This window comes from Periophthalmus magnuspinnatus, chromosome 5 (genome assembly GCF_009829125.3).
Source record: "Periophthalmus magnuspinnatus isolate fPerMag1 chromosome 5, fPerMag1.2.pri, whole genome shotgun sequence".
NCBI lineage: Eukaryota > Metazoa > Chordata > Actinopteri > Gobiiformes > Gobiidae > Periophthalmus > Periophthalmus magnuspinnatus.
The window spans coordinates 25,107,051-25,120,115 of record NC_047130.1 but is presented as its reverse complement, the minus strand read 5'-3'; the positions used below and the strand labels follow the sequence as shown (position 1 = coordinate 25,120,115).

The 13,065-nt window shown below is 37.7% G+C and overlaps 1 protein-coding gene across 1 annotated transcript; it reads right to left on the bottom strand.

The window, feature by feature from the left end:
- Positions 1–2,031: 2,031 nt before the first annotated feature.
- Positions 2,032–11,561, bottom strand: ptgis (prostaglandin I2 (prostacyclin) synthase). Its single transcript, XM_033966523.2, has 10 exons — positions 11,433–11,561; positions 11,161–11,284; positions 10,026–10,201; positions 9,192–9,332; positions 8,970–9,082; positions 8,249–8,424; positions 5,236–5,401; positions 4,334–4,515; positions 2,799–2,950; positions 2,032–2,311 (listed from the first exon to the last, which is right to left on the bottom strand). Exons 1-10 carry the CDS (start codon positions 11,501–11,503, stop codon positions 2,158–2,160), a joined length of 1,455 nt encoding a protein of 484 aa, XP_033822414.1. The 5' UTR covers positions 11,504–11,561; the 3' UTR covers positions 2,032–2,157.
- Between the last annotated feature and the right edge of the window lie 1,504 nt (positions 11,562–13,065).

The following is a 13,065-nucleotide window of genomic DNA, read 5'->3' as shown; positions in this document are numbered from 1 at the left end:
AAACAAGTTTTGTTTTTTATTTATTTATTTCATTGTATCACTGATCCAAAGGTTTGATTCAGCAAACTTTTTGTACAAGGGAAGGGAGAAATGTCTCCAGTATTTCTATGTACTGCATGTTATCGCAATACAAACACTTCTTTGTGACGCATATATTCATTTTATAATGATATATATTGAGCTAAATTAATGAGGTATCACAAGTGATGTAATATTAACTGTGGACACAAAATGTATTATTAAATCAACCTGTGCCTTTACAGCTGAAGAAACAACTGAATCACCATCTGTTCTTTATGTAAAAAACAACTATTAGGCTTCATAAAACAAGGATTAATCACAGCAAATGTGCTTAAATATATGTGTCATTTGTGTAAATATGACTAGTTGATATTTTTAAACGAGTCCATTCTACATTGGGCTACAGTACAAACTTGTACAAAAGAATTGGTCACCATTGTCAACACCACCCCTCAAGGATGACTCACAGCTGTGAAGTCTCATGTTTAAAAAAGACAAGAGGGACACAAAGTTTAAATGTTAAGTAAGATTATTCAAGTCAATATTATACAATAATACGGAGGTTTAAACTGAAACGTGGCTGTATCCGCCTCACTAGGCTGTGTGGGACTGGGAGGAGAGCTGTCCACTGAAATGGTGCTGAAAACATCAGGGAACAGTGAGCCGTGTAAACGCAGGTCTTTAACTGAACCCAACCACCTCCATCTTCTGTTTACCTCAACAAAATGCGTTTCCACAAGGCAAGAAGTGACGTGGCGCACCCTGTCCATTTGTATTATATGTTTATTTTCATTTATGACCAAGAAAGATCAACACTTAGGCCTATAAACAGATGTGCACCGATTACCGCGATAAAACTTTACTAAAGGGGAACAGTGCCTCACAACAAAGAAACAGTCTAATTTAATGCATACTGCGCATAAAAATATCTATAGAAATGTTGATTTGAAGGCGTCTCCACCCTTTTGTTCAAGTCAAGGCTTCGATAAATAATAATCACCTCCTCTGAACACGCTGCTGTTGCGTAGCTACTGAGAAAACTGTAATAAAACCGTGTAAATCAGGAAAAACTGCAGTGCTGTGACAGCCCAAACCTCCTCATCACAAACATCATCAGTGTTTAATATGATCCATAAAGGGACAATTATCGGGTTCACAGTATCAGTCTGTCACCGATAATCAATACATAACATGATTAAAGAGTGGACAAATGACATAAATGAGCCTACCGTGTTGACTTGTTGTTGATGTTCTGTGGAGGATGGAAGCTGCCCACACCCCTCCGGATTAAACACATTGTTTCTGCTCAATAATAAAACAGATGTGTATTTTTCCAAAAGATGGTGCCGTAATTAGTTCACTATTGCCAGGGTCTAACCCAATCCATTTCCACTTCCTCGGTTTCCGACATGGTAGAGAGAGAGCGAGAGAGGTCCCTGCCACGGCGGAGGATTCAGGAAAGTCCCGTCCCAGCGTCTCGTCCTCGGGCTGGATCAACAAGTCTGCCCGGGCTCCTGCGGACACGTACCTGCGGCCGTCAGCTGTTCAGGAGGCGCAGATCAGCGGAGGAGCTCCACATCTCCCTCTCATCCGCGGTGTTAACTCTTTGAGCGCTGCGTCATGACGCTGAGCGTGTCGCCCGTGGAGACACTGATGTTTGGAGATGGGTGTAGCAGCTGCGTGTACAGCCTGCGATATGCGATCATATTTTAAGTTCTCCGCAGCGTGGACATTTGATCTTACAAAGATCCACATGAGACGAAATCAATGATGTTCTTAGTGTTTTTGAGCTGTGGTTTGGTAATCAGCCACATACTGTAGGCCACAGTGACTGGGTGAAATAGTCATTACATAGGTACAGGCCTATAACTTGATTATTGCTAATAACCTATTTTTAGCTTTCAGATTAATTTGAATTTTCCACACTTCCACAGTATCTATATATGTAATAGCTCTAAACAGTGTGTCTTCTTATTCTTAAGGTACTGAGAATCAACAATCAAGCCAGAAGAGGTTTGTCACTTTATTCAGTACAAACAGACAGAGTTTGGTAAAGTGCAAGATAGATATAACCACACAACTGTTTTACATACATTATATGTCACACAATATTAAATAAACCCTCTTCTTCCATACTCAGTGCTGTGTCGTCCTCAGCCTGCAGCGCACCTGCACGTCTCCATGGGGCTTCAACATCCCAAAGCCGTATCGACCTGGGTCCACTGGGGGGAGCCTGGCTCCTGGCTCACACAACTCTACATCCAGATGTGTCAGGACCAGGGACACAAACCTGAGGCAAAAGATGCATCTTAGAGAAACAACAACCAGCAATAAGCAAACTACCCCCCTCCCATTGTGTTGTAATTTGCATTTTAATTTAGGTTCCCCTTGACACCCTTTCAGACATAACACTCTTCCCTTATCTAAGCAAGAGAGTGCCATAAACACTTTACTGGCTTACAACCATAAATTAAATGAAAAGAAATTAGATTTTATAGTATTTGAGACTGGTTGAAAAGCTAAGTATGTCGGCAATGCATCCACACATGTTTAGATTTCACTAAAGAGTAGCCTATTTACGTATATAAGCTATGAACTTACAGAAAGGGCAGGATGAGTGATTGGTTAAACACATTTAACCAGACAATGTTAGAGACATTACTCTTGAGATGGTGCAATAATTACAAAATGGCAAATGCTTTGATCATTAGTGCAAAATATTCACGTTACATCATCTTAGAGATACAGATCTGAGCAGTGTGGATTATAGCACTCACTGTTTGATGGTGAAGACAGCAAACTCTTTCCCCACACACATGTTTCCGCCTGCTCCCCACGGCATGCTGTAGTGCTTTAGCTGTCTCCCATCTTTGTAAAATGTCCTCTTCACTGTCATATCCTCATTTAGGAAGCGGTCATACTTAAACATCTGTGGAAAGAAAAAAAAATGCTGTGTTACAGGGTTAGACATTCACTTTTGCTGACTGACTAATGTGGGTATAGTCTTTAAGTTTCTGTAGTTTTTCCATTAGTTTTGTGTAAAATTGTAATAACGCAGCTTAAAAGTGCACCATGTAACTTTTTTTTCTAGTAGTTTAACATTGGAATGTTTCACCGTATGACATTAAACTGATTGTTCTTGTATTTATCTAAGTATTTTTATTGCTAAAATACCTGCCAAACATTCTTAATTTGAATGGGGTCACCTTTTCACAGATCTGGCCTGTAACTTGGCCAGGTGGCATCCTCTGTTTGTGTCCATGGAGATAGTTACACTTAATGCCATACTGTCGAACATCGTGGAAAAGCAATAACATCTGCACAGAGACAAGCATGTGGCACACTCTCCATGTAGAGCACCTTTAAAGGACCTTCCCTGAAATTTCCATAGTATAAATAATAAAAAACATAGATTTTTTTTATAAAGCTATTTGCATGAATTATTAAAACAACTTTTGCACTACAGTGTTGTTTGTTGATATGGAGTACAGTAAATGTCATGGCGCCTACCCCCCAAAAGCTCACAAACATGCAGCCTCTTGGGAAATGAGGAGATGTGGCTGTGCTGATTTTTCAAGCCAACTCTTATTTGTTTAATTTGAAGGCATTTATCACAATATCCCAAAGGACTCTCACTGTCAGAGATATAAATTACACTGGTTAATCCTGCCATTTGAAGAGGGCCGATGGGGCGGTCTAAAAACAGAGAGGCTCAGTAGGATTCATCATGATAAAGGAGTTATACTGTAGCTATGGTGTGACAGTTAGGGACAAAAGTTTAAGATGTTCTGTACATAATCTGTCTCCTTCGTTTCTTTCTGATACTCTTTACTGTGAAGTCACTTGCATATAGATATGTTGCTTTTCTGGTAGAGGGCCTGTCATCTGCTTGTCTCCATGAAGAAGTTATTGCTTAGCTGTAATGTTCTACAGTATGGTATTGAACATATCTATCTCCATGGAGACAAGTAAGTAAAGCCTTCAGGCAAAGTCACGGGTTTTGGAGAGGTCTTCAAGGAGTTTTGCAATAAAACACAAAAACACATGTAAGTGAATAATGAAAAAGATATCCAGTCTTATGAAGAATTAAATATGTAAACGCTGTAGTATGGAGCTCTATAGGTTCTGAAATGTGTGGGATTCTTGTGTTAGCTCAGTGTATTTCCGTCTTCTCTGAAATACTAATGCTCCTGGGCATGATTAAAATGTGATTTTTAAGAATACCATTATTAAATTCCAAACCTTTACCAGAAAAGTCCCATTTTTTCCCAAAATGGCTCAGACCTAGATGCTTCTGAAGAGTCCACTTTACCTGTGGTTGCTCGTGTATCTCCTCGTTCATCTGAGGGCTGAGGAATGGAAAGAGACAGACTTTGTCCCCTTTCCGGAGGAAGTATTGGCGCCCGTCGGCCATGCACACGCTCTTGTCCTGGACCACGTCTCTGTTGATCATTACAGCTGCTGTGAGCCTGAGGGTTTCACTGAGAACACTGTCTAAAGACGACAGGCCAAAGGGCACAATGTCAAATCAAGCAGCCCCAGGAGACACAGAGACAGGTACAAACAACACAACCACAATCACAGGATACACACTGCAATTATGTGTAACTAAAGCTCAATGCTGTATCAATGTTTACTGCCTGTACATCTTGTTTTATCCTGCTCTTATAAATTCATCAATACAGACTGGTAGCTGAGCACACAAGTCTGTAGCCCTGTAATAAATACATGGAAAATTACAATAATAAACCTTTTTATTGCAGAACATAATTGTAATCTGCAATTTTCTCATTGTAGTTTTTTGTTGCCATGTGCAACTCGGACTATATTCTAACACTATTCTGGAAAGGTCCAGTTTTGTCCTTTTTTAATTTTATTTGCAATATCAATACTTATTATTATATTATTTCCTGAAAATCCTCATCATGTATTTTATGACAGTAACAGTTGGCAGTCAATGGGTAACATTTGGTAGGATTACTGTAATTGATGTTGTAAAAAAAAAAAAAAAAGATAATAATGGCCTGATTTTATTTTTACACAGCATCCTATTGTTTGCTGAACAGCTGTTAACAAAATCACAAATATGCCTAAACCTGTATGATTCTTAGATGACTTCCTTACTGCATTATTAAACTGGATAAGTCTTTGTAATTATAAGGTGTACAGCTCATATCAGCTGACTCAGAGCATAAAGCAGCAGATGTCTCATACCAAACACAGGTGTGGTGGGGTGAGCTCCTGGCTCCTGGAGGGGGGCCGACTTTGGGGGGCTGTCCTGTGGAGTTAGATGTTTGAGCTCTGATTTCACTGCTTCCATGGCCTCGGGGTGAGTGAGCAGAAAGCCAAGAAGCCAAAAGGCAGCAGGTCCGGCATTGCACTGGAAAAACAAACAACAGGTTAGACACGCAAAATTTATTCACAAGGATACAGCCATAGTTCCTTTACAAGAGGAAGCAGCTTATGCCAATCTGAAGGAAAGTGTTATGAATTGGAAGTACATTTCTGTTTTATTATACAGCGGATAAATTAAGTTGTATTATGTTACCAAGAGACGTTTCCCAATTTAGTCAATGTTAAAGTACAGCTTATTCCCTCATCTGGTTCAAGGTAGTTTTACAAATGTCACTAAAACTAAAGGTGAAACTTCGCTGTAATGGTACAATCTGCCAACATTCCTTGTCCCTATGAAATGCAATCATAACTTTTTCACCTACTACGCTGACATATTTAAACAGCATTGTCAAGAATGTCTTATTGTTGAAGCAGGTAATTATTGCATAAGGTTACTAAATTGAACAGTAAAACACTTTTACATAACCTTTACAAAAAAGTACAGTTTTAGTCCAAATTATCTCCCTGTTTTCTGACTGTCAGAGCTACTGTCTGAGTCTGGCACAGGAGCAGACTGAGTGAATCAGATCTGTCAAACACCTGAGCCTGCCTCCTGTAATTGCTGTGGGTTATGGGAGCTGTTCTTCTCAACTCAACACATTTTGGGTCAGGTCTCGGCTGACAGCCAGGGCAAGTACCTAAAAGAGCCACATCAAAACTTACATTGTAGGAAATACTGTTTGCATTGAGCCGCAAAACCCTCATGTCGCTCCACGGCAGGGGCATCCAAACTATGACCCGGGGGCTAACACAGACTCCCAGAACAATTTTTGTTGTCCCTCAGGCTTCCTGCTGCCCAAATAATCACAGGTGGAACTTTTTCATGTTATAGAGTTTTACTATTATAAACTAAATAACAACACGTTGCATTGCACATCTAAAATGAATGTTCAAGCCTTATTTAAAATGTGATGATGACGCTGTCAAAGCTTTGTTAATCTGGCTCACTATTGACCATCAGTCTGTGGCCCTCCACTTCAAATATGTCTTAACATGTGCCCTCGGTGAAAACAGTCTGAACACCCTGCTTTATGGTAAAGATAAGAATCAGATGTTCTGGTTGAAGTTATTTTCTTCACCACAAAATGGTCTTAGATCTGAACCAGCCTTTTCTGAAATTCTCATACATGATTAAAAGAATGAACGATGATTTTTTTCAAAATCTCACTGGTGTCTTAATAAATGTAGTCATCCTTTTCTCAACACAAAGCGTATTTTTAACAGTAAAATGTTGATTAAAGATTAATTTCAATTATTGAAATGTGTTTTTACTCTCATATTAAATTCTTGGACAAAAAATATCAAGGGTGTAGAATAACATTTCCAAAATAAACATATTGATAACATCTATTTCTGTTTGGGTCAATATGATCGACTGTAAACAGCAGGATGCTCACACAGGGCTCACAGTGAGTACTAGAGGAGGCATTTGTGAAAATACAACATTTCTCTTTGTGCAGAAACACCTTTGTATCTGCTCTGGGTCTGGCACACTACTCTAGTCCAAAACCTAATCCCTCTATTCTCTGCAGTGGTGCTCTAGTTTCCTTTACAAAATAAGTGTGTGCTCCATAAGAAGAAACCAGATTAAGTACAAATAAACATGGCATGAAGGGCTTACAGTAAGAGCACGGACTGTGGCTTCCACACAGCGTACAGTGGGTCTTGGGAAACCATAAGAAAAAGAAATGGAAGTAGGATCACAGCTAAAGCTAAAGCTGGGTCATAAGTAACAAAAAACTGCAACATATTGGCTCCCCCACATGGCAGGACGATGCAACTACGTAGATGTCACACAAGTAGATAAAAACACAAAAATACGTAAACACAAAAATATCCCGTGTTTCCTCTTTACAGTGGATTCCCCTCATACTATAAAAACAAGCTGAACAAAAATTGGTATTTTTTTATATATAATGGTTGCTTTTTTGATCAACAAAGCCAATAAGTGATATTTATTCACTCAAAAAATGTTATTAGATAAAAAGGATTCAAATGTGGATCACTTGTGCCGCCACAGTCTAGTACAGGGGCGTCAAATACATTTTCACTGAGGGCCACATCAGCAAAATGGCTGCTCTCAAATGGCCAGATGTAAAATAAATCTACTATCTAAACTACTTTTTTAACTTGTTAATTCACTGTTTCTGTATTTATTATTTATTCAAATTACAAATATTGCATATGAATTTGCCTAGATGTAAAAATATGGCTGTGTAACTGCGTATTTCCTGGTAAAATGACATTTTAAGACCCTCATATCTTTTAATTTACCCTGTCGAGGGCCACATAAAATGATGTGGAGGGTCACATTTGGCTCGCGGGCCTTGAGTTTGACACATGTGGTCTAGTATAAACCTCTGGGAGACACTGATATATCGTGTATAGACAACAAACAAATAAACATTAAACTTTTATTGCAGTTGCGTAAATGTATTTTGCAATGTACAGTTTCACGTTTGGTTGGTAAAAGTATGTCTCGCTTTGCCACATAGTATTCCCTCAGAATAGACTCAAGGTTGCACAAGGACTGACACATCTTACACAAACCCATATACTGTAAATTGTACTTTGCAGAATGGAAACTAAAACGTTATGGGAACCTAATGTCATTGGCAAAACTCCACTCTGTGTAACAAGTCAAGGCAGGCTGTTGTGAGAATGCGTACTCAAGAATCCTCTCCACTGCACTGGCTTTGTTACAGCGCCAAGAGGAATTTCAGAGATCAATCTGGGTGTGGTGCTATGTTTTGGCATGACACGCTTGTTTATTATAGTGGTTCATGGGGGATAAAACTGACAGATGCGTAGACACTAAATAGATGTTGCTAACCTGTGTGGTCCAAAGCTGCAGCAGTAACGCTCTGGTTTGCATCTCAGCATCAACTCCCTCTTTTTTAAGGAAATCAATATAGTCCTGCTGCCAGGGTTTGGGCGTTGATTCAAGACATTTCGGAGACAGCAGATCCCATAGTTTCTCTCGGGCTGAAGTGAACAATTGCTTTTCATCTAAAGAGAATAAAAATATACAGAAATATTTAGAGTAATGATAATTTATCTTTTACATCATTGCAATAAAAATGAGAGGTATATTGCACACGATGATCTGAGATATATCACCATTTAATAAGAACAGTATTTCTTTGTTAAACCACTGCCTGCACAAACTTGATATGAAATACACTCATTTTAATCATGAAAACAGTGAATATATAGTAAATAGTAAATATATAGCGTATTTAGTTTCTCTAAACAAGCAAAGAACTATCGTGATGCCCTAAAATAATTGTATAAAATGAACTAACTTAATTCAAATCAATACAGCTGCTGACAATATCAAAACTGCATCACTGATTTATCTGTATGTCAGTATTTTATTACACCAATAGATACTTTTTGGGAAGATAAAGCACACCCAAGTAACATGCTCTTAGATAGTCATATTTGTTTACAACACAGTAACACTATTCTATCAAGAAACATTATTTAGATTAAAAAGTGACCATGTTTTGTCTGTGAACCTGGTTGAATCACTGATGACAATGATGTCTTACCGCGCTTGAGCGATTTACGAGCCAGTTTGGTGAGACGATCATCAAACTTGCGGAACTCCTTATACACAGCAGAAGCATTGCCTTCACTGCCAAATAGCGTTAGATATCCAGCTCTGAACAAATACAAACATGTCATGTCATTTAGCAACTATTGAAACTTCAAACTGTATTATCATCTATCAAGGCACATCTTGAATACACCATGTAATGATGATAGCTCACCTAAAAAGCAAGCTGTAACAGAGGTTGAAGAGTCCGTCTTGTCTCCAATTTTTGTTGCCGTTGAAATCATCCTTTAGCAGGTTTTGCATGTTTGTTTTCATCTTACTGCAAAGTTTGGTCAGACTTACTGCATGAAAATGCCTGCATGCAAAAAACATATTTACATAGTTAACTTACACATGTAATAAATAGATAGTGGCATTCTCGTTTGTTCACCTCTCATTTTGCATGTTTTACAATTGAGCCTTGACAACTTGGTTTCATGAACAAATTATTCAAAATAACCTCTGGATGGACACGTATGACTGTAAAAACTACTGAAATAATGAGGAAGTTATACCTCTCGCTGATACAACAACACAAAACCTATTTACAACACTGCTCAGGACAATTTAACAAGCGTAATCATTTGGCTCTTATCTCCATGGAGCTGCTTTTGCTTTGCCTGAAATGTTTAATTAAACATCTAACAAACATTTCTTTCAATTAATCAATTTTTACTGCTCAAAAATTCCAAGAAAAACATGCACTATGGCTTACCTGTAACCCGATCTAGTGACGTCATCTGCCTGTCTCTATAATGTTATACTATGGAACATTCCAACCTAAACAATAACATCTCCACGGAGACAAGTTATCAGTTGCTCACTTTAACGAGGGAATTTGAGATTAGTTGTATCTTATAAAAAGCTTCTGTTTCCCAAAATCAATACAAATAACTAATGATGAAGACTTGAAATCTATAAACTACATGCTGTATTTTCTTTCATAAACTTCAAGGTACATACTCCCAGGCCTCTTTGCAAATCTTACGTCTATAATTAGTGCAATTACTTTTCCATCCAGCTCCTCTCGTCACTGTCCTTGATGCCGTTCAGCTGCAGGCCAAAGATCTGTTCTAGTAGTTTATTTCGGCTGTTTCCCACCTCCAGGGAACCCACGTCATTCAGCACCGAGTCAAACGAGTGAGGATCTAACAGCACCGTCAGGTACATTCCAGCAACACGCACCTATGAGACAGTAAAAAGTTCATGGTTTACCTTACATAATAGCAACAGTTGAAGTTAAAGGTGTGCTGTGTAACTTTTCTGACTGTGTAACTCTTCTGGCAGGTCCCTACAGAGCTGTGTTTAACTATGGCATTAAATGGATCAATATTTTTGGAACTATGCAAATGATGCCACCAGACCAAACTTTGATCTGTGGAAAGGCAATGTGTCAGAGCAGCAATTCATGTTTTTCGGGGTGCTTTTGAGGAACAGAAGCACCCGTAGTTGATTAAAGGTATAGGTAGAATATAGGTAAGTTTAATACCATATGGTGGAACTTTCTAGGATATAAAATAACATTGAGATAAGTGAGTAGAGACAGTTTAGACAGAGTTTTAACAAGCAGTCAAAAACTAAAGTAAAAGAAATCATACGATATAACAGAAATATATGAATATTTTTTCGTATGAAGATTACAAATGTTTTTAGTGGACTTTTAAGTGATCCAGCATTTTGAGACATCCAGACATACCTAGTAGTGACTCATTGTTGTTCTTTGGTCATAGTTTCTATTATATTTTATATCCAACCACAGGTTAGACAAGTAACATAACGGTTCTTCAACTAAGTGAATAGAAGTATAAAATCAAACTATACAAAGTAGAATATTGTGCAAAGTTATTAAGAAGTGTAATACCACAATGACACTTAGGTTTTCATTCAGCTTTTTTTTTTTTCTTTCCTTTTTTTCTGGTATTTCACATAGAGTGTCAACCAGCTCGATGAGATGAAGACTGTGCAATCTCTAAAAAAAACATCGAGTTAAAGTTCTGAGTCATGTTTACTCTTTTCATTCTAACATAAATCATTTTTTGTAATGTAAATTATCAGCAAAGTCTTGTTGAGTACAGTTATAGTTACCTCTGGTTGTGCAGCCCTAACTCTCTACTTACACAAGTCAATAGTTTATGTTTTCTTACTGTAAAGATGTCTCCATGCTTTTCTTTCATCCGGGCCAAAAACTTTGCAGCATCTTTCCCAAACTCCAAGGCATGTCCCAACCAAGGTATGTGCCCTTTGTCCAGGGGTGGCTCATTTCTCCTCCTGTCAAGTAAAACAGTGTTCAATCAAGCAGGTTTGTAGATTTGTTGATACTTGAATAAGCCGGCAGCAAATGTTTAAAAAAAGGTTTGGGTAAGTATGCCAGATTATATCAAACAATGAAAATGCACAGGAGGGAATATGTACTTACCTTGTGCGATTAGAGTACAGGAGAAAAAGTATAAACAGACCACTGAGAATTGCCAAAATAGTCCATACCATAGTTCCTGTATGCCTAGCACTTTCTTTTCAGTAATGAGTCTCACATACTGAAGTCAAGTGCGTTTAAAGAGCTGCTTCACCTGCAAAAATCCCGTGTCAGGAGGCGGGGAAAGGCGTGGCTAAACACAACACACTGGAGTCTTGCACAACATAGAAACCAACATTACCGCAGTAGACACCGTAATGACAATAACTTCCCAAACAACACATTAAGAACAACAATTTGTCATTTCTGATTATTTCATAATGTCAGACTAGGCAAACACATTATTTTAAGAATGTGACAAAACTGAAAACTGACACAACATGAGTTTAATAGAAACCATGACCCAAGAAAGAAATATGAATCACTATAAGACGTGTCTATATTTGAGCTTTATGATTAATTCAGATGAAACTAATACGTTGAGAGACAGTGACTACAAGAACAGAATTGATAAACTCTAACTAAAATGGTTAGTTGCAGTGGAAACATTTCAATCATCAGTGCATTCCTAATAAAACAAAGTACAAAATATAAAACAGAAAATGTATTGTGTATTTCAAATAGTGTAGTGTAAAAGTGTAGTGTAACATGATAAAAAGAAAATAGTAATACTAGTAAATAAATAAATAAATAAATAAATAAATAAATAAATAAATAAATAAATAAATAAATAAATAAATAAATAAATAAATAAATAAATAAATAAATAAATAAATAAATAAATAAATAAATAAATAAAACTCCTAGGCTTCACTGTGGTACTGTGCACACTAGAGGGCGCGCGTTCTCCATACATCTCTGCACACTGTTGCGCCTCAACTAAATCGTTTATTTTAAGGATTTAAATATCCTACACGAAGAACCAGGCGTAAAATAGATAAAATATTAAGAAATGATGCTCTGTTCTGTGGCACATTATGAGCGGTAGGATTGGGGTAATTACACTTTGGGCTATAGTACAATTAAAGTCACATACTGCTGTTTTTCACTGGTGATAAACTGGGGTCATGTCTGTCTCTGGATGGGTGCACTACTTTGCTCTGGGGTCTATTTAAGCTTTGCCACTGTTTGTTAAACTCGGATAGTGGGGATGTAGGGACACAGGCCTAGCAATTAAAGAGAAGATATAATAATTTGGCTTTTGGGTGCACTATCCAGTATTCAGTTGGTTCAAATATGGTTTGTTTTTGAGCTACAATACACAGGATGCAGTTCTGCAAGAAAGGGTTCACCATAAATGCGCACGTGTTGGCTGCAGAACTACCAACACCACGATGACACAGCCAATAGATCTATCTTCGAAACGCACAAACTTATCTAGCACAGTCACATCTATTTTTAACGACGTGGTTTTGTTAACAAAGCTGCAGTATTACCACATTTTTAGCAACGTGGCAGACAACTGGCCTGGATTCATTGCCAATTTAGTATCAGTGGTACTCAACACTAATCAGTATTTATTTATTTATTTATTTATTTATTTATTTATGTATGTATGTATGTATGTATGTATGTATGTATGTATGTATGTATGTATGTATGTATGTATGTATGTATGTATGTATGTATGTATGTA

Coding starts and splice junctions, on each gene's coding strand:
- ptgis (XM_033966523.2), bottom strand. CDS start 11,503: ATGGTATGGACTATTTTGGCAATTCTCAGTGGTCTGTTTATACTTTTT. Junction 8,425..8,969: donor TCGTAAATCGCTCAAGCGCG/GTAAGACATCAT, acceptor TATTCTCTTTAG/ATGAAAAGCAATTGTTCACT. Junction 2,312..2,798: donor GCTGTCTTCACCATCAAACA/GTGAGTGCTATA, acceptor CTTTTGCCTCAG/GTTTGTGTCCCTGGTCCTGA.